Here is a 26,605-nt window from a genome sequence, read left to right as displayed (position 1 = left end):
AAGTCTGAATACCAATGGAGCCCTACTGAGGGCCTCCATAATTTGCAACTACATCAAGCTCTAAGATAGCAGCAGGAAGAGAATTTATTTTAAAGGTTTATTTATTTGAGGGAGAGAAAGGGAGAAAATATTCCATCTACTGATTCACAATCCCAAAAGGCTACATCAGGCAAAGCTGGGCCATGTTAAAACCAGGAGCCAGGAACTCCACTTGGGTTTCCTACATGGGTGGCACTTGTGATATTATCTGCTGCCTTCCCAGAGGCATTAGCAGGGAGCTGAATTGGAAGCAGAGCAGCTGAGATTCAGACATACACTCTGATTTGGGATGCTAGTGTCCCAAGTGGTAGCTTAACCCACTGTGCCAGAGTGTCAACCCTGAGAATTTGTTGTAGACCAAGAAAAATTCTTGGATATACTCTTTGGGACTCATTTTGGTATGAGGCACATGTAGCCAAGGAAGGTTGCCAAATGATGCTGTAGACTCAGACTATGCCCTTTGAAGTGTCTCCTAGGTGTAGACAATGTTACATTATAGTGTTGAGCATGGAAGAGACCCTGGCCCAAGGGACCAGAGTGCTTGGTCTAGCATCTCACTGCTGTGCACTGCAAAGGCAGTTTCTATGCTCCTGCCTCTGTGTTCTTTTTGAGGCCATTGCCTCTGTTTCCAAAGGGCCTGCTGGGCAGAACTTTCCTAAGCAACTTTTATTTCAGTCATCTCTGCTCCTTGCCTCCTGTCCCATGCAAGGGTTAACTTTTGTTAGACTGGAGGCCTGAGCCAAGTACAGAGTGTCCATTGTAGGAGGAGTAGCTGACTGCTGGAATGTGACAGGGCAACAGGTTTTCACCTTCCCCTAGCTCCCTCAACTTTCTGCGTGTGAGCGAGTGCGTGGGCTCACACGTGTGTTGGCAGGGGTACATCACAAGGGGCTTTGTGGTTGTCTCCCACACTCACCAAAAAATTGAGCAGTGAATTTGAGGTTATAGGTATATGCTGGAGAGAAAGCTGAAGTAGAACAACAGCTTTGTGTGCTGGTGAAGTAAACAGACAGGTTAGGTTTCTTTGCTCTTTGCTTTTGAAAGCTTTTTTCCATTTTGTTTTTCTAAGGTGAGGGACACGTGGTAGATCGGGCAAGGGTCGCCCGAGTGGGTGGAGCTGCAGCTGGAGTATTTGAACCAAGGGATCTTGAATACCTCTCAAAAGCTGAAGTCCTCCAAGTGCTCGTCCCTGACTGGGATGCTGAAGCAGATGTAAGCATTGTACAATGAGTTGGTCTCAACCTGGTACTGCATTGTAGTTGACTTAGGAAAATAAGATTTGTGCACCCAAAACATTGTGGAAACAATGCAAGACTGGTGGTTAGTGGCAAATGATACAGTTGGGTGCAATTTCAACTAGGCAGGGAAGGATTTTGGTTGTCCAGAATTCACAAAACATTGCCAGGGAGAAGTGAAGACTTGAGCATGGCCTTGGAAATGTTGGGGGTGGGAGGGGGGGCTTGGAATCTTTTTACTCATTTGTTCATTTATCCCTTCATGCCACAGACATTTGGGAAATATCAGTTGTATGTACTGATCAATGGAAGAGGATAGAATAAATTCTCTATAAACACTCATTCAGAAAGGATTCTGTGCATGGGATACTGTTGAGGGAACAGCGTTTACTTGAGTAGTTCATTCAAAATGTTGACCTGAAAAAATGTAGGTTTAAAAAAAAATATTTTATTTTATTTGAAAGTCAGAGTTACAGAGAGAGAGAGACGGAGCCAGGCTAAATCCAGGAGCCATGAGCTCCTTCCAAGTCTCCCATGTGGGTGGCAGGGCCACACACACCTGGGCCATCTTTCGCTGCTTTTCTTGGTCATTAGCAGAGAGCTGGATTGGAAATGGAACAACAGGGACTTGAACCAGCAGTCATATGGGATGCTGGCATTGTAGGCAGTGGCTTTACCTACTGTGCCATAATGCTGAACCAAAAATTGTTGAATTTGTTTTTTTTTTTTTTTTGTGACTGTCTTACTACTTGAGTTTTAAGTTTTGTTAGTAATACATGTACTTCATACCTTCATCCATTCATTTCCAGTTGAGAACTTATCTCTTTTATTTAATTATTAGATCTACCATGTACATAGTCCTACTGTGGTTTGGAGGTGCAGATGGATTTAGTTTAGGACATTTTACTTTTTAAAAAAAACTTATTTATTTATTTATTTGAAAGTCAGAGTTACAGAGAGAGAGGGAGCGGTAGGGAGAGATCTTCCATCTACTGCTTCATTCTCCAGAATGTCAGCCATGGCCAGGCTGAAGCCAAGAGCCAAAAACTCCATCTGAATCTCCCATATTGGATGGCAGGGCTCAAGCACTTGGACCATCTTCTGCTGCCTTCCCAGGCACATTAGCAGAGAGCTCCAGAAAATGAAGCAGCCGGGACTGGAACCTGTGCTCTGATAATGGATGTGCCAGTCCTTTTGGGGAACTTCTAATGGAAACTCTGTGTACCTTTTGTCCTGATCTAACATTATAGGTAGGAACTAGGGAATTAAAATGGAACCTTGGAGATCTCTGCCAAAAGAATACACCCTGCACATTTGTGCTCTAAGAAAAACGACATGCAAGTTTAGATGGAGCTGGGTGCAGTCTGAGAAAGGCCCGCTTGACCTTACACGTTGACAAGCAGGGCCATGCTCTGAGGCATCCTCATGTCTGCCACAGCTAGTGCCACATCTGACACTGGCAAGAGAGGTCTCAGTGAATGCTAACTTGGAGAGGAGTTTTTAAAATTTACAAGAAATTTGGGCAGGTGAGCAGATCAGTCTAGAGGAGACAAAGACTTTTTTTTTTTTAAGTAAGAATTGTTTATTTGAAAGAGAGAGAGAGAACCTTCCATCCACTGGCTCATGTCCTAGATGGCTGCAGCGGCTCGAGCTGCCAGGCCAAAACTAGGAGCCAGGGCCTTCATCTAGGTCTCCCATGTGGGTTTCAGGAACCCAAAGCACTTGGGCCAACTTCCACAGCTTTTCCAGGCATATTAGCAAGAAGTTGTATTGGATGTGAAGCAGCCAAGACAAGAACCGGTGCCCATATTGAATGCTGATGTTGCAGGTAGCAGCTTTACCTGCTATGCCACAATGCCGGCTCCAAGAATCTTTTAGCTAAAAGAAACATTAGGATTCTGATAAACTAACTGTTCAGTCCTACTCCCAAGTGGGGACTTTGTCCTCTTGATAGCTTGGGTCACAGGGAGTGTTCAGTGTTTGCTCATCAGCTTCAGTGAAGATGCTCAGACTCTCACAAAGGTGGCCTCTTTTCTTCCAGAAAAGCAATATTAATTGGATTTGCCTCTAAGTGGAAGTATTTTTAAGTGTATCTTTCTGCAGGAATGAGCAGTTTCCAGGTGCCAGATTAACTGGAAGGCTTCTCTGGGAAGTGGGGTCTATGTTGAAGTTCTGGGTGTCTTGCAGGCTGGCTTCCTCAATGGGCATCAGCTACAAATGTGCTGATATTACAGGGAGCAGACACATGCTCTGTCTTCTGGTTTCCGCTTCCTGAGTGTTTTGAATGTAACTTTGCAATCATCGCTGGACATTTTCTAATGGGCACATTTGCTCTCCCAGGCTTTAAACCAATGGGCTTGAAAGCAGGAACCTCAGATGTACAGTGATGTCTTCTGCTGGAAAACTCACTGGATGCCCAGCCAGCTGAGAAGGTGTGAGTGTGATCTAAGCAACAGCCCAAGGTGGAAGAGTGAGATGTCTTGCGGTTTTTTACAGTCTTGGGCTGTAGGTGTTCTGTCGAGAATGACAGAATGGCATTTGGATTTTCTTTGCTCTTTGAAAATTATGCATATAAAATTGGGAATAACAGGACTAAGGGTGAAAGATGAGTTAGCTGATCCTGTGATGGCTTAGAAGCTAATTTTTCTCTTCTCATCTGGAGGAAAGCAGAAACCAGGATCCTGGGGGAACTCCCAGCACTTGCAAAGGCCTGTAAAATGCTCCTTCTCTCTCTCTGTCTTTCCCTTTTGCTGTTATGTAGTCATAATGCTATGCCATTGAAGGACCCAGAAAGGGAATTAAAACTGTCTAGAATGGCTATTTTCATCAAAATAATTGGAAAGGATTAAATATCTTTCTTTTGTATCCATAGAAACATTTTTCAAGTCTGTTTAATCACATTGTTCTAAGTGATTTCACATTGAACTGGTTTTTGTTTTTTGTTTTTGATTTTTTTTGGTATGTTTTCATCTTTCAAGACTCACACCTAAGCTCTGCATTTGTTTTCAGAAATAGAGGGAAGACTTTCTTTGTATAATTGAAATAATCCATGATGAAAGGTGATAAAGCTCAGTGGTCAGCTAAGTGTCCTTCCTCTGAGGGAGTGGAGAGCTTGGTTGAGGCAGGTCGGAGGCTGTGTTTAGCTTTGCAAAGTGCTTTTCACATGGGAGAGGGAAGTGGTGCAAGAAGCCAACCAAATGTAGTTCCCACAGACCTGAGCATCAGCACTTCAGACTTCTCTTTCGTCATGGTTGGTTTTGATGGTGACTCAGCCGGCTGTGGCTTCTCAGTAAGAAACCTCTAGCTTGTTTCTAGACTGGAGAACTTGCTCCTCTTATCTTTCTTCTTGTGCCCACAGCTATAAGAATGAATGATAGTCGATTATGAATGCATGTGTGAGTGTGTTCCCCCTTTGTCCCAGTGTCACCCAGTTTGGGTGACATATTCTTGTAGAGTTTCCTCCCATCAGTTGCTCGTTTCTCTGATACCATGGATAAGTGGAAAGGAGTTTCTGGGGCTTAGATTGAGTAACTTTTGTAGTCATTTTCTTTCCTGAAAAACTAATGCTGTCTCTGCTTCTCAGTTGCAGATCTGATGTCTTCTGAACACCTCACCGTGTCTCCATTCCTGGGACTCTGAACCCAGCAGCTGGACCACTTTGTTCTTGGAATTTGGGGCATCTTTTCTTCTCATATTTCCCTTTTCCCTTCTCTCTTTTCCCCTCCTGAGAACTCCTGAAGACTGCGTGATTGTCATGGAGTCCAGGGAAATTTTAAGCAGCTCCCGACAAAGAGGGGGCGATTCGGAATTCCTGCCTGTCTCCTCCACCAAGCCCCCTGCTGCTCCTGGCTGTTCAGGGGAACCTTTGCTCTCCACTGCAGGACCTGGAAAAGGGATCCCAGTGGGTGGAGAACGCATGGAGCCAGAGGAGGAGGATGAACTGGGCTCAGGGCGGGACGTGGATTCCAACTCCAATGCAGACAGTGAGAAGTGGGTGGCAGGAGATGGCCTGGAAGAGCAGGAGTTTTCCATCAAGGAGGCGAATTTCACTGAGGGGAGTCTGAAGCTGAAGATTCAAACAACAAAGCGGGCTAAGAAACCCCCAAAGAACTTGGAGAACTATATATGCCCACCTGAGATCAAGATCACCATCAAGCAGTCTGGGGACCAGAAGGTGTCCCGAGCTGGGAAAAATAGCAAAACTACAAAGGAGGAAGAAAGAAGCCACTCCAAAAAGAAGGTAGGAAGCTGCATCTTTCAGATTTTTTTGTTTGTTTCTCTGTTTTTACCATTTCTAATCCCTAAGTTTTTAAGGTCAATTTGCATATTACTTATTTAATTTTGATTTACCAATCTTCTTGGTGAAATATTTAGGGCCTGCAGAAGAAATGGCTCAGATATAAGTTTGCTATAATCTTTCATTTATTATTGTATCATCTACTCACCTAAAAACATAGCTACTTGGATTACAAAGCTAGAGAGTTGTTCTTTATTTTATAGCAGGCAATTGGTTGGATCAGCTAATCTGTAACAACATTTTAAGTTTTCTATCTTATTTTGGGGGGCTTTAATATTTGCATTCATTCTCATTGTCAGTGACAAGTTGAAAAAATTTGGTCAATCAGAGCAGTGAAGAACTGTTAAAACCTGCTCTTGGTTTTAATCATCAGTACTGTAAATCTTTCTAAGATGAGTCATTCCCCCGACTAAGGAAGTCCGTCTTCTTAGTAATTGAGGCTCTTACAGGGCTGAGAGATCATTGTTGTGAAGGCAATTGATGAACATCAGAACTCAAAAAGGGGAAAGAAAAGGGGCAGATGATTGGCCTGAATTTTGTCCAACACATCATAGACTTTTAAGATTGGGTATCAGATGAACTTGCTTGACTGTCCTTCTCCTGAAAGTCAAACATGAATGTACGAAGCTACTAGAGAGGTGGTTGGTGCTGTCAGTTGGTTGGGAATGAGGGCATCTATGTTTCATTGCATTTGTTTTGCATCTGAAGAGTCACCGTGTCCTCCATTCCTGGGAAGGGTGTTTTACTAAGCCAGGAGAGTAGAAGACTTAGCATAGGAAGCTTATTTTTTGTCGTCAACAATCCCTGGGACTTGGGAATGTTCTGAAAAAGAAGTCTTTTTGCTAACAGTTTTGGGGTTCTAGGTTGTAGGAGTTAATCAGTTTTTGGCTTTCATTTCTTTACATTTGATCATTTGTTTGGGCTCTACCCATGGTGGATTAGCTAAAATGGCTCGGATAGATGATCCGATCTCCTGTAAAGCACAGAGGTAATCTGTAATGTTTCTGTTACCAATGGCTTCTTCAATTGTGGAATAGACATTTTCAATGAAACCACTAGGAATAATTTTGCTTTTAGTATGGGGCTTGGGTCGTTCCTCATGCCAGATGTTTTGGCTGATTTGTTGCATTTAAAATTTAAAAAATGTGGGCTAGAAGAAACTTTCTCAAGTGACTAACTCCTCATCATTTGCCCAGTAAATCTGTCCTGGTTTCAAAACTGAAAATCCTGCATCCAGGAACCCCCTCACTTCCAGGCAAACTTGAACAGGTGGTTAGCTCACTTTAACATTTTGGGTCACAAAGAACCTTTGAAAACAGACTTGTTTTGCCAGAGCAAAGAGGATATATTTTTCTCTCCCTCCAATGACAACTTTACAGGGATTTCTGGATTCTAATCAAAGGTTTTTTTAACATACACAGAAAACAGGAGATTTTTACTAGAAAATACAATAGATCAAATCATGTGGAACTTGGAAATAAAGTTTGGCTTGCAGTTGGATCTCTTCAGCTTTGAGAATGAATGCCCTTGTCACTGGCTCCTGAGATGGCCAGTCTTTGTTGCTGATGAACTTTTGTGGGGCTGAGTCTTTGTGTGCTGATGAATTTTTGTGGGGCTGGGTGGTCCTGAAAACTCTGGTAACTGTTTCCCTCAATCCTAGATCTTAGCCATGATATGAGTAGTAGCCCACAGTTTTGAGTGTGAAAACCTAAATTCACTTCCCTAAAATGAGAACAAATTGTCCTGACTGGGTCTCATTTTTCCCTGAAGCCACAGATTATTCCCAAATATAGCCATCTGCCCATTGCAATTACTCTGGAATAATGCTTTGGAATTTGTGACATGGGGTGTGATTTTGAAGCTAAAATGTGCAGTGGATTTTGGTTTTCATATCAGAAATTATAGGTGGTCATTCTCACCCATGAAGTCAGGTGCCCTTTGGGACCTTTATTGAGAGAGGCGTGAAATCACTTATTTGAATTTGTGATTTGTCAGGTATGCATTTCCATGCTTCAGCAATTGGAAGGTGCATAATGGAAGGAGGACTGAAACTGAATCCACATTGCTGTTTGATGATGACTGTGATGGGAAAGTCCTACAAACTTTAATAGTTAGAAGCTTGCTTCCTACTATACATCTCCATCCTTCCTACATCTATTCATGTCTAGCGCTGTTACTTTCCAGAAATGAATGAATAAAGTTATCAGCAAGGAATCTTAAATATTTGATATATGAAACAAACATTCTCTGATCTCTATTGGATTAAAATGCTAATTTATTACTCCTCTAATTCCTGTTCTTTTGCAAGCAGAGAGTAAGCCACAGCTGTCGCTGAGGTTGAGAGGTGAAAAATTTGTGTGGAAGAGTTAAGTGGCATGAACTTGCAGTATGTACTTATTTGTATGAATGGAAAGTATGTGGTCAAGGATAGAGAAAGAATGAGAATGGCATTTTGTAAGTGACAGATCAGCATCCAACCCTGAAATCAAGTCCTGTGGATTTTTTTTTAAATGAGGTCAGCTACTCTTTGAAGAAGTGCACATCAGAATCAGAACCTAGGATAGGAGCTAGGACAGAGACTTATGGAGTTGCTAGTTGTGGTTGTGGAGACTCCTACTTGGAAGTCCTTTGAATGTAAGTGCTTACTTGGAATAGGGGTTGGCCAGTTGCAGCCTGGAGCCAAGTCCTGTCCTTTGCCTGTTTTTGTAAAGCTCACAAGCAAAGAATAGTTTTTGAATTTTTAGAGGCTGGAAGAAATCAAAAGAAAAATTGTAACACATGAAGCTTAAATGAAATTCAAATATTAGTGCCCATAAATAAAGTTTTATTGGAGCTGAGCCAAATCCGTTTGTTTACATTTTGTATATGACTGCTTTTGTATTACAGTGGCTGAGATGAGTGATCCTGAAAGAGGTGCTATGGCTCTCTAAGCTTAAATTGTTGACTAGTTGGCCCTTAGGAAAATACACTCATGACCTTAAATGTAGGGTAAGGACATCGAATTTCAGGGTAACAGAGTTTTATTTTGTTTTGTTTTTAATAATTCAGCCTGCAAGTTTGGAGGCCAGGGGAACTGGGTGTTACATTATGTGCTTTTTTTTTCTTTTTAAGTGAACCAATTAATTTTGTTCAAGTCATTGCTTAACAGCCTCAGGCAAAGACAGCTTATATTGGATCCCAAATGATTTTCTTTTTCATTGGTTTTTTTAAAAAAGAAAGCTCTGTAGGAAAATGGTAGCATGGCTTATGTATCACACACTAGGCTCTGCTAGGTTAACTCCAGTTAGACATGTTCTACTGCTCTAGGGTAGAGGGTGATATTTCTGGCATCTTCAAGGGGTTTCTCCCAGATTTCAAATCTAGGACTAACCCTCCAAACTGGAGAGGCATTTTAGATGGTCAGGGAGTGTGGGCCCCTGAGTGGAGAGACCCAGGAAAATGCCACTTCACTTGGCACTAGGCTGTATGGATTTTTCTAACCAGGGGATAAGTCTTCCTTCCATATGAAACAAGGATAGGAATGGAAATGCTATTTTGGGGAGAGGTTACGATGAATGGATTCATGAGAGGTGTGAAAGCAGCGTTTGGTAGGAAGTAGGGACTAAGGGGAGAGCTCAGAACATACTTTGGGCTTTAGAACTGTCCTTTGGAAAGATTGCACTCTACACCTGGACTTCTTCCAGGTAACTTGTTCTTTATCAGAGGATCAGCATTGTTGTATCTTAAACTTACTCAAGTAAGTGATATAATAATTTACACATGCTCTAGCTCCCTTTAAGTCCTTCAATAAAAATGAAAGAGAATGTGGAGATGAGATGAGAAAAAGAGCATGAAATGTTGCAGCAGCAGCAGAGTTATGAAGAGACTCCCAGTTGGCAGAGCCCAGCAGTTTCTCTTTCCATAGAACTGAGGGAGTTAGGGAGCACCCACCTGGGGTCAGCAGTGGGAGCCAGGGCCGGAAGTTGTAGACAGACTCCATATAGTGAATCAGGGCATGGGTTGTGGAGAGATAGTCTAACATCCCCTGCCCTTGTGAGTTGAATAGAGTATAATCTTACTGGAGCTGCAGTTTCTTCATCTATCAAATGGAGATGATAATTTCTACATGATTGTATTAGTCAGCCTCTAGTTACTACAAGGAAATAGCAGAGACATGATACTTAGGAAGGAAAGAGGCTTGTTGATCTCACAGTTTTGGAGGCTGTAAGTCCACATGGTATGACTCAGGCCTTGGCTAAGGCCCCAGGGTGGATGGTGGAAGGTGTGAGGAGGAATGATAACTTGGCAAGCCAGGAAACAGAGAGAATGAATGGATGCAAACCCATGCTTTTTTTTTTTTTTTTTAAGATTTATTTATCTGAAAATAGGAGTTACCCACAGGGAGAAGGAGAGGCAGAAAGAGAGAGAGAGAGAGAGAGAGAGAGAGAGAGAGAGAGAGAGAAGTCTTCTGCTGATTCACTCCCCAATTGGCCGCAACTGCCAGAGCTGTGGTGATCTGAACCCAAGAGCCAGGAGCTTCCTCCGAAACCCAGGCTTTTATAAAAATCCTCTCATGAGAACCCAAGGGGTCACTTGTGAACTACCTTCCAAGGGCATGTCCTTAGTGACCCGAGGGTCTCCTACTACAGCCCACCTCCTAAAGGTCCCATTATGTCTCAGTACTACAACCCTGGGGACCAAGCTTTTAACACCAAAGACCTATTCATCATCCAACCATAGCCATGTAGCTTGAAGGGAGATTTTTGAGCAGCAACAACAAAAGGATGAATTTACAAAGCACACATGATTAAGCTACTTGGCAGAACTCCTTCTAGCTACTTTGCATATATCCACTTTCCCTATTAGTCCTTAGAACAGTCCTCTTATTTATTTACAGTGGAGGGAATTGAGGCTCAGATTTCTTCATAGGAGCAGTAGCTGGTAGGAGCAAGGTTTGAAGCCAATTCTGTGATTCATTACTGTATCCCAGTTGCTACATTATTGTACTCTGTGAAAGTCAAGGGTTTCTGGGAGGAAAGAATGCCTTCTCTATACTTACCCACACTAGCTGGGGTAACAGTCCTATCCTGACACCTGTCTAAGTTTAAGTGTTCCAGGATATTTGGGGCTGGGGAGTAGTTGCAAAGCCTCAGGAGCTAAAATCCTATTAATCTTCCTCTATTGTGCTCATAATTTGTATTTGCTCTTGATGAAACTGTATCTTCTATATTATTTCTTTGGACTTAATGTACCCCTCCCAACCCCACTGGGAGGACTTATTTCCTATAGCAGCAATGACTTCCACCTGATACTCATCAGGTACCTGTCACAATCCTAGAAACACCTTCAGAATTCATCCACCTAGCCCCACCATGACCAGCATCATGTGTTTGTGGAAAGAGTATTCTGTTCTCAGCTCTCACTACCCCCTCTTGGGAAGCCTAATAAGCCCTTCCCTTATTTACTCATTCCTCAGATAGCACTGTCTTTGCACCGAACACATAAAGTAGGTAGAAGAAAAAAAAAAAGGTTTCTCAGGTGTAGTAAATGGAAAGTGAAGTTGGCATCAGATTACATAGAGTAATGGATATCAAATACAGAAGTAGGTTTGGATTTCATTCTGTAAGTAACGGGAATACTCAACAGACTTTGGATGTGGGCAAGAGGATGGGTGGGAATCTGTGAAAAGATGCAGAGAAGCTTAGAGTGGGAGACATAAAATGTTGTCAGTGAAACGGAATCACTCTGGGTTGATCCATTTTTTCCTGGAGAGTGTGGAGAGGTACATTTTTCTCCTGAGCCTTATTGGTTGTAGAAGAAGTTGAAGTTCAGGCTATGGGAAACAGTGGTGAGTAGGTAGTGGCTTCTTTGCAAGGGATCAGATTGCCTGGCTTCTGTCCTCTATGCCCAGAGTTATCCCTGAGCCTGCTACCCTCCTTGAGATAGGTCTTCTTCTCTTGATTTCATTTTTATCAATACCTTCTCTGTCATACCCAAGTGTATTGTTAGACTGAGGGCTTTGCCTTCCTTCTGCTGGGACTGGGAATATAATGTTGTAATCACCTAGAGTATGAGTATCTTTCTGTACAACACCCTTAAACTGTTCAGGAGAGCAGGTCTCACCAGCATTTCTCCACAAAAGGCCAAATATCCCCTCTGGTTTAATTTTGCTTTCACTCTCTAGAGTTTCTTAATTTTTTTTTACAGGCAGAGCTAGACAGTGAGAGAGAGAGAGAGAGAGAGAGAGAGAGAGAGAGAGAAAGGTATTCCTTTCCATTGGTTCACCCCAAAAATGGCTGCTACGGCCAGCGTGCTGCGCTGATCTGAAGCCAGGAGCCAGGTGCTTTCTCCTGGTCTCCCATGCAGGTGCAGGGCCTAAGCACTTGGGCCATCCTCCATTGCCTTCCTGGGCCACAGCAGAAAGCTGGACCAGAAGAGGAGCAACCGGGACAGAATCTGGCACCCCAACCGGCACTAGAACCTGGGGTGCCAGTGCCACAGATGGAGGATTAGCCAAGTAAGCCACGGTGCCAGCCAAGAGTTTCTTAATTTTTAAGCAATAGATCCCTATGCGTGCCTGGAGTTTTATTCCCTAATAGGTTTCCCTCAGTATTTTACAGCAAAAGCAGAATGGGTAGGTGATGAATGACCTTTCCCACAAAGTATTAGTCTCTCCAGTGCAACAGGAAGCACTGGATATGTTGAGCTGGAGGTGTGAGGGGAAGTACATTGAGCTGGGAGGTGGGAGCCCTGGGCACCAGCTCTGCCTCTGTTATTAACAATCTCAACAAACATGCTTTATTCCTGAGACTCTGTTTCTGCATGTAAAAAAAAAAAAAAAAAAAGAAAAGAAAAGAAAAGAAAGGAAAAGCAATAGTGGATTTAGACTTTAAATTCTTACTTCTGTTCTAAAAACTGAAGCTTTTAGAACCGTTCTTGGGTCTGGCATTGTGGCATAGTGGGTAAAGCTGCCAACTGCAATGCCAGAATTCTATATGAGCACTGGTTCATATTCTGGCTGCTCCACTTCCCATCCAGTTCCTTGCTAAAGGTCTGGGAAAAGCAGCAGAAGATGACCCAAGTGCTTGGGCACCTGTCACCCACATTGGGGACCTGGATGAAGTCCTGGTTCCTGGCTTCAGCCTGGCCCAATGCTAGCTGTTGTAGTCACTTGGGGACTGAACCAGTGGATAGAAAACCTCTCTCTCTGTAACTCTTGGCTTTCAAATACATCTTTGCCACCCCCTCCTCCAAAAAAGAATCATTTAATCATTGTGTTCCACAGGGAAAGTCTTCCTCTTTGAGCACACCAGTTACTATAAACATAGATTTTTGACCTCTGTTTGGACCCACTGTTCAATCATCAGACTGTTTCCTTTCTCCCGACTTGTCAAAGGCTGGAATCATGGGAGCAGGTGTCAGAGTTGGACTTACAAAGTGGTGAGATGCTCCAAACTTGTGTTCCATGATGGCATTTGGGGAATATTTGGTTCTCCCTGCCACCCCTTCCTGTGTTTTGGATTCTCTGGGTTTAAAGCATGAAGCTGGTCTGCTTCCTTTTGGTGTAGGTATGCTGTGATAGTCAGCTTCTCTTTGGACTTCCCTAAGGAATGTTCTTTGGGGAACTCTGTGCCTTTGAAGATAAATCGGCAGATTTATCAGCAGGAAAACTGTGTTCTGTTCAAACTGAGTCGTTCATTCCCTGAAGTGTGGACAGCATGATCGTAATATGGAATTCCAGGTGAGGGGTTCAGGATCCATTAGAAAGAGTCCCTGCTTCCAGAGTAGATTAGAACTGGAGCCCCTGGTTGTAGGAAGGGGCTCTCTATGCCCTGGAGAGAGAATGTCTGCCCTTGAACTTGGACTCCACCGCCTGCTCACTCTGCATGATCTCAGGCAATTACTTAATCTCTTGAAGCCTTTCCTGACTGAATGAGAATTGGGGAAACACAGCACCTCCTTGTTGGTGTCTTTGGGAAGATGGAAAGTACCTATGGGGCACTAAGGACAGACCTCCCTAGGCTGCCTTTCTGTTGTTCTTGCCTGGCCTCTCTGTCACTGACCACCCACAGAACTTCCTCACTGTAGACTCAGAGCAGACACACAGTGGTGCTGGGTGCCTGAAGGCTTGTGCTGTGTGGAATTGTGTTAGCTGGGCACAAATTCAGCATCTATTGCACATGCCTACGCAGCATCTACTAGTAGTACATATTCTTGAAGATTGTTTTTATTTTTTTTTTTCTTGTGTAGGGGTGATGGTGGTGGTGGGTCTTTATTTAGAGATGATTCAAAGGTCTTTTATCTCTGTGATCATTTATCTGCCAAACCAAGATTGCCATTGAACACAAAGAATGAGTCAAATGAATGTTAAACCAGTATCAAAGGAACAAGTTAAGTTCACCTAGTGGCTGCCACATTGCCTTCATGTATAGAGTTACTCCCATCCTTGCCTCTCTGTCATTACAATTTTATATCCTCAGAAAGTCCCCTCATTTTTGTATTTCCGGTTGACCTTCAGTTACATTTTCCTTTTAACTTTTTAATTAAAGGCAAGAGAAACAATCCCTTTAGGCCCTGTCCTACCCCATCTTTTGACTACTGAGTGTTGCAACTTTAAGTTAAAAAAATTACCTTCAAAGTACAACAGTGCATAACATCCCAGGACATCACTAGATGCCTTGCTTGTTGATTAAAGATGAGTGACTTTGATCAGGAAGCTGTTGGCCCTGGCTAAGGGCAGTCAGGATGGGAGACCACAGGGACATAGATGGGAGATTCTTAGAGCCTGGACTGGAGGCTCCGGGTTCAGGCTCTTGACAACCGGAAGCACAGGAAACACACAGGTCCAAACATTAAAGCCATGCACTTTAGGGGATTTTATTTATTTACAGTAAACTAAAAATTCACACTATAATTTGCACATGGCCAATCTGCTTTGGAGAAAAGGATTCAACTTGTATGGCTCTCAAAGTGGCTTGACTTGGAAGGGGAATCAGTGGAGCTCAACAGAGCCAGGTCCCCAGAAGTTGTGTAGACAGATGTGGCATGCAGCATCCCTATGGACCTTGATCACACCACGTCACACAGATTGCACACAAGAGTCTGAATTAGGTGTTGGCTGCTGAAGCAATGAGCTTCCTGGTGCCAGAGGAGTGCAGGGGGAGGCTGCTGTTCCAGAGTATTTGTTCAACCAGAGTCCTGTGAGATTAGGTGACCCAGCTATGAGGACTCTTCCATTTTCTATGATATTCCCGTGGATCCAGCCCAAGGAAGGCAAGGACCTTTTTGTATATCCTGAATGTGTGTTTTTCTTTGAAGCCCCTGGTTCCTTTGTTTTTGTTTCTGTTTATTGCTGCCTGCCCTTCTCTCCTGGAGCCATCTTCCCTCACCTCTCCAGCAGCCGATAACTTCACCAGGGGAAACAGTGGAGGTCTTTATTTACTCTGAAATGTCCAAGTGGTACCCATTTTGGGATCTGGCCTGTGAGGCCAGTTGATAATCATCATTAGTATCAATTGCAGGTTGCATCTGAGCATTTTCTAGACCTTGTTTGTGTGTGTGTGTTTCACTCAGATGATCTTCTTTGCCTCCCATGAGTTTTTAATAATTTCACAGGGAATGATAGAAGGTAATGAGGTGACTAGAAAATCATCAAAAGGAGATAGTATCTCTGTCTCCCAAGGTGGGCCCCTGTGCCTTTCAAATATAAATTGGCCCAGGAGTATGAGCAGTGTGAGCAGCCTTTTATGTCAGGCCAGTTAGTTCATTTGTTTAGTGGAGATCCAACTTAAAACAAATGCTTTTTATGGTAGATCATGGGTGTAGTTAAGAGGCAATCTTTTGTGGTATATAATGGGACCCTTCATGATCTCTCCATCCTTATCTGTTTTGGCCTCAAGGAGGTGGAAGCTAATTTATCTGGGTTTGTAGTTCTTCCTTGCACCATCAGGTTCCTGAGCTACCCGAGTCTTTCCACTTGGTTGCTACTATTTCAGTGACCGACAGGCTCAATATTATTCTGAGTTTGGAGTGCTGTTCAGTCATGAAGGAAGCCGATACTGGAAGATCCAGAAAGGTTCTGAGAACTAGGAATTAAATCCACTGAGGACACAGGCTAGAATCAGACACTAGGAATGCAAACAGGGGAAAATGACAACAGAGGTTCTGGGTTTAAAGGAAAGGATGAGTCCACCATAGATCAAACTTCCAGGGCCACAGTATTATGTATGGAAAGCCAGAGAGCCTATGAGCACTTTGGTTTCAGTATTCCTCTTAAATGAACAATACACATCTTCCAGAACCCTTGAAGCATGGTTATTTGGCTATAGTTCAAAAACCCTCATGGAGGGACTCCCCACAGTTGTAACATCTCTTGTTTTAGAAAGCTCTTGCTTGTACTGCACTAAAGTCATCACTTTTAAAGCCCATGTATTTCAGTTTCTAAAGGTACTCCTTAGATTCCATGGTGTTCACCTTGGTTCCTGTGCTAAAAACATCATTTTGTTAGTGTTCCTCCCCGAAGGTGAAGGTAGGGAGAGTTCACCAAGCTGAGAACAGTACCAGGAGATGGACTGGCCCTGCACACCCTTTAGGGATTGTGACACCTCTGCTGTAGACAACAGACGTGACCTTGGCGGTGCCAGCTTTCTGGCAGTGATATCTTTTTTTTTTAAATTACTTAAAAAATTGACCGGCGCCACGGCTCAATAGGCTAATCCTCCGCCTTGCGGTGCTGGCACACGGGGTTCTAGTCCTGGTTGGGGCGCCGGATTCTGTCCCGGTTGCCCCTCTTCCAGGCCAGCTCTCTGCTGTGGCCAGGGAGTGCAGTGGAGGATAGCCCAAGTGCTTGGGCCCTGCACCCCATGGGAGACCAGGAGAAGCACCTGGCTCCTGCCTTCTGATCAGCACAGTGCGCCAGCCGCAGTGCGCCTGCCGCGGCGGCCATTGGAGGGTGAACCAACGGCAAGGGAAGACCTTTCTCTCTGTCTCTCTCACTGTCCACTCTGCCTGTCAAAAAAAATTACTTAAAAAATTTATTTGAAAGATAGAGATCTTACATCTCGGGGCAGGATCAGATGTAAGCCAGGGGCCCAGAACTACTATGTGAGTGGTAGGGTTCCAAATATCAAGGACTTAAGCCATCACCACTGCTTCCCACGTTGTACATTAGCAGGAAGCTGGAATCAGAAGTGAAGTCGGGTCTTGAACCTAAACATTCTGATGTGGGATGTGAGTGTCCCAAGCAGTGTCTTAACTGCTGTGACAAATGCACACCCCTTGTTGACAATCTTAAGTATTCAATGACACTGTTCACATGTTCAGTGAACCCAAGGAGGCCGTCTTAGTAATACATTACACTACTTCTGCTGGTCCAGTACATTACAATCTACATTCCTAGAGTTTTGCCCAAATTCTGATGTTTGTGTTGTTACTTCTCTCTGCACCACCGTTCCAGGCAGAGATGTGAGTTAAATGTTAATCAGATGGTTTGGGTCTAGGACTACACAGAAGGCAGCAAGGAAAGGTACTGTTAAATGCAAGTGCCCATCTAAGTGTATACCTCTCCCAATGGCAAGGATTCTGTCTACCATTCTGAAGCTGGTTTCTCATTTTTATAATGTTCTCCTTTACCTAAATGAAAGACCTGTTAAATGTGTGTCATCAGAGTAAATGATAGCTATGGACCAGATAAGAACACTGAGGACAGGAGTTATATCTTTTACTATAATATTCACTTATTTAATTTCTCCAATGTAGATGTTAAACATGCCCATATTAGCTCCCTGCCAGTGCAGATAGTTCCATGGAAAGCACTCTTCTCCAGCAAATCAGTTTATGCCTACTCAGCCTTGTATATTTTTGCATTGGTTCCTTTGCAATATCTGAAATATTTCATTGTGCCACTGTTTCCATGCTCTTGTCCAGATACACTGGGGCAGAGCGGAGGCATCTACATCCTGCAGATATCTGCAGGGCTCTATGATGTGAGTGGCACAAGTGCTGCGTGGGGGTATACACAGATTTTATTAGGAAAAATTGAACTCAGAACAGTTAGGTAACAACCCAGGGCAGTATAATAAACTGTCCAAATGTGTGTTGCAGATAGCGCATCATGGTATGGGCAACTGATAACAACCTCCACATCTGCCCTGCACCTGTATAAAACACACTCACATCTACCCAACTGCTGCCCTTTCTGGCTTGTTGTTTGGGTAGCTCTGTAAAGCAGTTGTTAATCCTCCCTGTTTTATAGACTAGGGAACCAGCTCTGAGGGTCTTTAAGGGCTTGCCTGGGGTTGTAGCTCATTATAGGGGGTGGAGGTGCTGTGGAGGACTCCAACCCTCAGACCCCTTGGTTTCCAGTAGTAGGAAGCTGTCATTGAACAATTTCACTCCAGCTGTGTTGCTGCATCTCTGAAGAGACAACAGTGGAGCCCCAAGTGCCTTACCTCGTGGTTTACGCTGCTTGATCCTAGGCTGTTGGTAAACCTGAGCATTGCACCTTCAACCTGAAGACTCACAGCTCCTTCCGAGGCCTGCCCATGGGCACCTCCCTGCTGAAAGCACTCAATACTCCCCACAGCCAGTGAGGCAGGATACATGGTGATGGGCTGGCAACGCAGCACGGGGCTGTGGGATAATAGGCTCAATGTGACTTAATCTAGAAGTTATTTACAGAGTGTTGTGAGGTGCCCTGGTTCAGACCAAAAATGTGAGATTCAGCAAGGGGCTCCTTCCAAGCAAGGTCCCATGAGAACTGTCTGGCTTGAGACTTGAGAGGAGTACAGATACTGCAAGCCATGGCTCCTGGATCCCTGTTCTCATCTTTAACAAGGGATTACAATTTCCTTCTTCTTTCTACATTCTTCTGAAGAGAATCTGAGACAATGACTGTTAAGTGGTTCTCAACTGTTATGGGGTGATGGAAGTAGAAGAGGCTTGCCTTCATACTTACTCTGTGGTAGACTGCTAACAAACTACAGTTTCTAATTAAACTTTTCCATTGCTTCCTCCAGTATCTCCCTTCCCTGGCCCCTCTCCTCTGCTCTTAATAAAGCCTCCAGACGTGGCTGTGTCTGACAACAGCTGCAGGTTGGAAGTGGTCAGCCTCTGAGTCCAGATACCCGCCACATGGTGTAATTGCCCTTTGTGAAATTCTGGGGTGAGAGGTCAGTCTTCTTTGCCATCTTTGTCACTTCTCAGTCATCTGTATCCTAGTGGCAGTTGTGTTATCCTAGCATCATACCCCTACCCCCACCTGCCCCCTCCTTCTTCTGGAGCCCAGGAAAAAACCATCTGCTGAGTTGGCTTTCAGTAGATTTTTTTTTAAATACCAATTTCCCTTTGTTCTGAGGCAACCTCCAATCAGGGCTGGTGTGTGCCTGGTTTGGCGAAAGGCTGGTATTGTGTTTCATGCTCCCGGAGGAAAGGTTGTCCACTTGCTTTTCTTTTTGATTCGATTCCCTGCCACTCTGCAGGAGAGTCAGAGGTTACAGCTGCTGCTGTCAGCTGCAAATGGGGACCCCCCCCCCTTGTTTAAGAACCTACATGTTAATCCCTTGGTTGGGCAGGAAAACACGAAAAGAAAGCCAAAAACAAAACAAAAAATTAAAATCACTTCTAGCAAAAGTCTTTATTCCTGTTCCCTGAGTCATACCAAGAGTCCCTTGTGTGCTGAAAGGCAAATCTTGCTGTCCTTGGGGTTTCCTTGGTGTCCAGCCTCCTATCTCTCCTGGTTTCTTTCTGGAGAATATAAGCTGCATGTCAGGCATAGGAAAACCATTCTTTGGTGGACAGCCTGAGTCACAAGGAAAAGCACCTGACTGTGCAGATGCTCCCCTAGTCAAACCTGCAGCCACCTTTTGGAACTGACAGTAGCTGGAAGCATTGCCAAGCACTTGGCACTGTTGTCTACCAACTCCTCTCCCTCCCTAGATGTCATTGTCCCCATTTTACAGATGACTAAAATGAGGCACAGAGCCAGGAACTCACCTCTAGGTCTCTGAAGCTGCCAGGAAGCTGTGATCTCAGGATGCCTGCCCTGAGCTCTGAGGCAGCTGGCTGGGGCTCCTGGAACAGTACTCAGCTGGTTGAACCTGAGATAGGAGCCAGGAATCCTTACTTTCTGACCTAACTTGGAAGATCTGCAGCAAGGTGCTTTCTCAGCCCTTCTGTTTCTCTATGAAGTGGGCTGGGTGCACAAGAGCTGGGTGCCTGGAAACCAGTTAGTTTGGTTCAAACCTGAAAGCTTATGGGATCTTTTAACCCTGAGACTCTTGCTCTTCTTCCCTTTTTTCCCATCACAGTCCACAAAATTAGTGGAGCTCTTAGCATATTTTGGAGCGGCAGTGGCCACCATCTCAGGCTACACTGTGACCCTGTGGAGTGTGCCTTTGCCTCACATGCACCCATCCCATCTCAGGGGCCTGTGTAATGAGTTTGACCTTAATTAAAAGGAAAGCACTTTTCACTGCCCTATGGTGATGAGAGGACGAGTTGGGAACAAATGCATGATGCATGCCACAAATTGGTGAAAATTCAAAAATCCGTAAAGCTGTTTTTTTTTTTTTAAGAGGAAAGGTAAAGCTGTACTTTAACACCCCATTTTCTCCTTCCTCTCTCTGTTGGGCTGGGATAATGACCAAGAGCACTGGGAGACCTGAGGATTCCCCTAGAGTGGAATGAAAACTAAAACAAATCCAAGAGCAACACACAAAAAGAGAGACAGAGCTCGAGGTCAAAGCTTGCTCTTTTGCTTCCTCTCTAGGCCACAGGTGACTTAAAATATGTGCGGGTGTGTTTGTGTCTTTCTGTGTGAGTGAAAATCTGTGTGTGTATTTTAATTCTTAAAATATGACAGGTTTCTATTCATGTGTAACATAAGAAATATCACAATGTGGCTGAGCAATGTACTTTTATTTTAAAAAGATATTTATTTATTTATGTGAAAGTCAGTTACACAGAGAGAGAAGGAGAGGCAGAGAGAGTTGGTTCACTCCCCAATTGGCTGCAACAGCCGGAGCTGCCCTGATCCAAAGCCAGGAGCCAGGAGCCTCTTCTGGGTCTCCCACGTGGGTACAGGGGCCCATGGACTTGGGCCATCTTCTACTGTTTTCCCAGGCCATAGCAGAGAGCTGGATCAGAAGTGGAGTAGCCAAGGCTCAAACTGCACCCATATGGTACGCCGGAACTGCAGAAGGCGGCTTTACCGGCTATGCTACGGCCCAGGACCCTGAGCAATGTACTTGGGTTCCTGAAATTATCTAATAGAGTCTTCGTGAAGTACCACATAAGGTGGTTTTTACTAAATGCTCTCTCTTTTTCTTCCTTTTCTAGTTCAATCTATGTGTGAAAACAATCCTTGCCTGAAGGAGACTTAGGGAGGAATAGAAGGCAGCACACAGACACTCTGGACTTGGGGAGGGAGGTGCTTCAAGGGATGCGGTCCACAGACTGGTGGCACAGCAACCAGTGGGCATGAGCTTGGGAATGGCCCCTCTTGGTCAACCCAGCTGACTTGGGCTGCACACCCCTTTTCATAACCCCTCTCCAGAGTTCAATTTCACCTAGGCTTGCAGATCCTGCAGCTGTGAGCCCCAAAGTAGCAGCAGGAAGTTGCAAAAGGAGAAAGATGCCTTCTCAGAGGGAGAGCATGTTCCACACCACACCTGAGTGGTCTTTGGGTGCTCCTGCTGATGCTAATTATCTCACGGGACATGCTTTTCTCAGCAGCAGTCACTCACTAACTTATTGCTTCGTTCATTCATAAATATGTTCTCCACTAATTGCTTACTGCATGTCAGGCAGTGCTATGGAGATACGACTGGGTATTGTTCCTTAAATGTCCCAAGTGGGGTAGTGTTGTCTGATTTGTAAATGCTATCAAAATAGGAAACAAGATAGAAAGATTTCTCCATGGACTGGGTCCCAGAAGGAAGATGTCAAAGATTTCTCAATGTAATTGACTGATTATTTTGAGTGAGTGATAGGGACAGTGTGTGCTTAATTGAGAAGAAAGACAAATCCATTTAAGGAGAACAAGGTGAGATGTTAAGTGGAAGGTACCCATTCTGGTGTCCATGTGAAGATGCACGTGGCTTTATGGTGTTGATGTATTTAATCTACGGACTGTCATTGAGATACTCAGCATAGAAAGGAAAAGGTAATAACACGTTTGTCAAGAAACTTGAAGACTCTCACATTGCACATTAGGACAGAGAGAACAGAATCTGGGAAAGGTAGTAGAATAGACAGAAGCATGAGTCTGAGAAGTAGAGGGAGGCCAACACACCAGAAAGGCCTGGTATGGGGCACAGCAGGTGCAGTGCTGGAGGCCATATGAGAATTGTTCATGCCAAGGGGAGGAGAAGAAGGACAGCATCTGAGTGAAAGTGTGTGCTTGGGGTGGAGGGGAGGGGAGTGGCTGCTGCTTATGGATGGCTAGGTCTGGGGGTGGGGGAGAATGGGGCTGTCTTGGGAAGGCTCCAACATTCCGGGTGATCTTAGCAGAGAAGAAATGGAGATGACCCTGTGGAATGAAGCCTGGCCTGTGGTTCTGAGACCCTTATAAAAATGCTGCTTGTTCCTCCTAGCATGCTGGCAGCTTTGTGCTAGTATTGAGGCCACTGCTGATACCCCATAAGGGGCAGCTGGGGGTGGGTCCAGACAGGGAATACCCCAGGCTGGCCAGCTCTGCCCCTCTCCACCTCCAGGGAGGCACAGGTGCTGAACTTCTGGATGCCTACCTTTCTTTCTGGCTTCATTCCTAAATGACAGCTGACCTCTGCTCCCAATTTTAGGCTGGCAGCAGATTCCTCTCTGTCTTACGTGAACTGTGGAACAGAAATGACTGTTTCAGCTCATCTTATTCAATGCAGTAAGATAATTGTGGTCCTTGAATCTTTCTCAGAAGAGAATAGCCTAGCTATGAGGACACTGAGTCACAGCACACAATGTGCAGGCAGTGGTGGCAAAGAGCTGGGTGGGGGGATGAATACATGAAGAAGTAGTTCAAGTCCAATCTAGAGAGCATCAGTGGAGCTCCAGGTATCTGTGTGAGGCCATCATCATGTTTCCCTGGAGGACTCAGCTGAAGAGGGTAGTGTAGTTTTCTCTGCATGTTAGGGAGAGTTCAGTGTTGTATGCAGTGTACAGTGCTGTGTGCAGTGTGTGTGCAGGTGTAGCTTCTGGGAGGAGAAATACTATAACTGGTCTGATGGAGCCTACCCCTGAGAAGTCAGAAGCATAGTCTCTGCTCCTAACCTCTGTGTTTCCTCACCTGCCTCTTGTTCTAGGGGTCACATCTAGAAATGAAGATAAGGAAGAAGATCCTGGACTCTTCCAACTATGATATTCTGGCAAATCACTATAGAAATGCCTGTTCATCTGTTTATCAGATACATTCATTTGTAAACATGAATTTTATCTAATCATCAGTGAAATAATGGACTCCATTCTCCCAATAACTGCCTGTTGTAGGTAGCAAATGCATGTTTATTTGAGAAAAAAACAGACATATGCATCCACCCCTACTAAGAATGATAACTAGGAATGAAAAGGGAGGGAAATTACATAGGTTTCAAAGCAGGTAAAAGAATCCAGAGCCATCATTCCCAATTTCTACAGACTCGTCTGACTTTGAGAGACACCTCCACCTTCCCATTGTGTCAGGGAGGTCAGGCCCAAGTGTGATGCTTGCACTGTGCCCAAGTCCAGGGAAGGTGAGAGAGGCCAGCAAGGGATGGAGGTAGAGGGGATGCTTGAATGAGGCTTGAAGAGAGCCTAGGTTTATGTAGGAGGAGAAAGAAACCAGCAGATTGCTTGAATCACTTTGCAGGTGGCACATTGCTCATAGTGTGCTTTGGTTGTGTTAAACAAACCCAACTTGTTGGCCTGCAGTAGTTACCTGGAAGATGTGGAGTGGGAGGAATCCTTGGTAAGCCAGATGTGGGAGATGAGGTTTTATCCTAAGTGCATCAAGAAAGAAATGGAGTCCCCCACTCCCACCATGGCAGGGCAAGGGAAGGGAGAAAGGGGGGAAGAAATCATGAGACAGCCAGCATTGGAGGGGAGCAGGCCCAGAAACAGTTCTGGAATTGACTACAGCACCCAGTAAAGAGTGTAAGTGTCCTTGGTTTTGCTATCACACTGAAGAGGCTGAGAGAGCCTTCAGGAAGGCAAAAAGGAGCAGCCTCAAACATCTTGATTTCTGAGACTAAGAGATCATTTTCAGAAGAATGTATTGATTCATTTTCTTAAGAATTCATAAGCATCTTCCTGACACTTATGAAAAGCTATCTTGAAAGGGCCTTGAGCAAAGACACCTGTAAGTATGCACAGAGGGTGCCCCTCCAGCTTCTCTCCTGGGGGATATATGGAAAGTGGACTTTATCACACCTAGTTTCTTTGGCTGTGTAGGCCCAAGGTTTACTTCTTACGTCTCAAATCAGCTGTAGCATGTGAGGTGGGAAAGAATTTCATCTCATAGGGTCACTAGTCCATTTTGTTTTGTCTGTGCTTTTCTGCTTGCTCCCTTTCTATGCTCTGTTCTCCAGCCTGGGCCATGATCTGACAAATTTCTTCTTTTCTGCCCTTTCTCCAAATAAAGCTTTCAGGGAAATGGCCAGCATGTGTTTGCTCCCATCACAATATCTCTTCTCAAACCTCTTTAAACTACTTTAAATGGGACCCATCCATACACTGTGAATGAACACATTGCACTTTTTCTGTTAGAAAGGAACAAAAATGCAGATGGCCATGGTGGGGAGTTTTCCCCACCCTCCGAAGGTGGGGGAATAGGGTAATGGTGTGAAAGAGTGAATTAGTTATGGCAAATCTTGTTAGTGTCCATTGTAAGCAGAGAAGCTAAGCCATCTGTGGCCACTTGCAAAATTGTTTCTTGTTTGTTCAGGCTCCCAACCGAATTAGATCTTTGTGGCTTCTGATTATCTGCACATTGTCACTTGTTTGCCGACTAGAGGGTACCTAGGCATGTGTAGGTTAGAGGACATCTGTGTGAACATGTATGTGTGTGCTGAAAAAAGAGCCCATTGCAGTTACTCTGTTGAAATAGAGGTCTGGCAGGCTGTCTGGATCTGGGCTATGGGCTTTGGGCTTTGGAGGAACGGGGAGAAGCCTGGGAGCTTGTTTCTCTTACTTGTGGGCATTCTTGTCAATATCTCCAGTCATTTTCTTGGTCACCCATCTCTTAGTCTTCTCCTGAGTCCTCTGCTGCCATGATTCCTTTCTTACTTTTGCCTCAACTTCTTTTTTTTTTCTTTTTTAAGATTTTATTTATTTATTTGAGAAGGCAGAGCTACAGACAGAGGGAGAGACTGAGAGAAAAGTCTCCTATCCACTGGTTTACTCTTCAGAAAACCACAATGGCTGAAGCTGAGCTGATATGAAGCCAGGAGCCGGGAGCTGCTTCTGGGTCTCCCATGTGGGCGTAGGCACTCATGTATTTGGTCCATCTTCTATTGCTTTCCCAGGTCATAGCAGAGAGCTAGATCAGAAGAGGAGCAGCCGGGACATGAATCAGAGCCCATTTGGGATGCCAGTACCACAGGCAGAGTCTTAACCTACCACCCACAGTGCCAGCCCCTGCCTCAGCTTCTAAGTTCCTCATTGGTGGTATGTGTGGGTGAGGGGCAGAATGTTAGTAAACTATATCTCACTATGGGCTAAGAAGGTGTCTTAGGAAACCATTTGCCACTGACATGACTGTATTGCTGTGTCAGAAATACTCTTGTTTCATTTTTGTTCACTCTGCAAGTGTTGATGGTGGACAGACCTCCTGTAGACAGTTGGTGTCTTTGATGCTGGAGGTGTCTAAAGACTGCATGCCCTCCCTGATTGTTCTTTTTGGAGCTTTGGTGGGGTAAATGTGTTGTATGATGAACACTGTGGGTGCTGTGGATGGGATAAACAAAGCTCTGGAGGACATGAGAGGAGGGATTGGCCCTGGGAATCTGATGGCCACTGATAGTTTTGCAGTTGAGTCCTGTAGAAGGGAGTGACTGTGCAGGGCATACAGTCAGGAGGGTGTTTGTCCCCAGTTTCTAGGATGTCCAGGCTGAAAGAAAATGGTAAATGCAAATATACCAAAATCAAAGAGCACAAGTAGTCCATCTGTGCATCATCTCAGCATCCTATGGGAAGCATCAGACAGTTGGAGTCTGCTCTCTTTTATTTCCAGCAGCAACAGTAATTAATTTTCTTTATGACATCAGCAACTTAATTAGCCAAAGTTCCCTGCACCTTGATATCCTCTCTGGATGGACATCATGCTTTTTCCCCTCTTCTTCCCTTCCTCTCACTTTGCTTTATACTGGGGGACTCTGGCTATAAAGAAAGTTGATGCTTTCATCCCTTCAGAAGACAGTGTTTCATCCTGTTGGGCAGTATTTCCATGGCTATTTGAGAGGGTCAGGCTGCTTCCCATTGCTTCATGGATACACACAAAGAATGTTCAAGTAGAAAGAGACCTTGAAGATCATCAGAGCACTCTTCCTGTTACAGACAAGGCCATAGATCCCAGATCAGTGAAGTCTCAGGATTTGTCCAGGCTCACATGGCCAATCAGTGCCAGTCTCGAAAAAAACCTACCCTTTTTAGTATCACAATGCTGGGCACTAAAAAAAAAAAAAAGACGGGGCACTTGATTGCTGTGGCCGGTCATTGACACAGCATGGGAGTCTGCCGTGCCTGTTTGCTTGGCCTGTCTTATTACAGCTTGGCGCTTCTCTCTTGAACCTTCCTGAACCCACCATGCCTTTGCCCAGGAAAATCAGATAAAGGAGCCTTTGATTTCCCAGCTGCCCTGTGCATGCAGCATTCAGAGAAGAGGGGCTGGCAATGGGGGTGGGAAGAGGAGAAAACATTTGTCTTTCAATACTGGCCTGACATGAAAGCTTCACTGCCGGGCATTTTGAGAACCCCGTTAAATAATGGTTGCAGCCAAGACAAAAGATAAAACTGACCCACTAGTTATGTAGTTACTTAAACATGATTTACCCTGCATAATGCTGCCGGGGACCTGAGGGTCTTGTTTCTA

The 26,605-nt window shown here is 44.5% G+C and overlaps 1 protein-coding gene across 2 annotated transcripts in view; it reads left to right on the top strand.

Annotated features, from left to right (window-relative positions):
• SETBP1 (SET binding protein 1) overlaps positions 1–26,605 on the top strand; it is a 386,548-nt gene that overhangs the window by 18,897 nt on the left and 341,046 nt on the right. For both annotated transcript variants that reach the window (XM_008261251.5, XM_017344139.4), the window contains exon 2: positions 4,858–5,514. In XM_008261251.5, coding sequence (XP_008259473.1) covers positions 5,029–5,514 — 486 coding nt within the window. In that variant the 5' untranslated portion in view covers positions 4,858–5,028. The remainder of the gene's footprint in view (positions 1–4,857; positions 5,515–26,605) is intronic.

Source organism: Oryctolagus cuniculus, chromosome 10 (genome assembly GCF_051225735.1).
Source record: "Oryctolagus cuniculus isolate XC-2025 breed Fujian yellow rabbit chromosome 10, ASM5122573v1, whole genome shotgun sequence".
In the NCBI taxonomy this organism is placed as follows: Eukaryota; Metazoa; Chordata; class Mammalia; order Lagomorpha; family Leporidae; genus Oryctolagus; species Oryctolagus cuniculus.
Note: the sequence above shows the minus strand (reverse complement) of the source record. Positions and strands in the feature narration are given on the sequence as shown.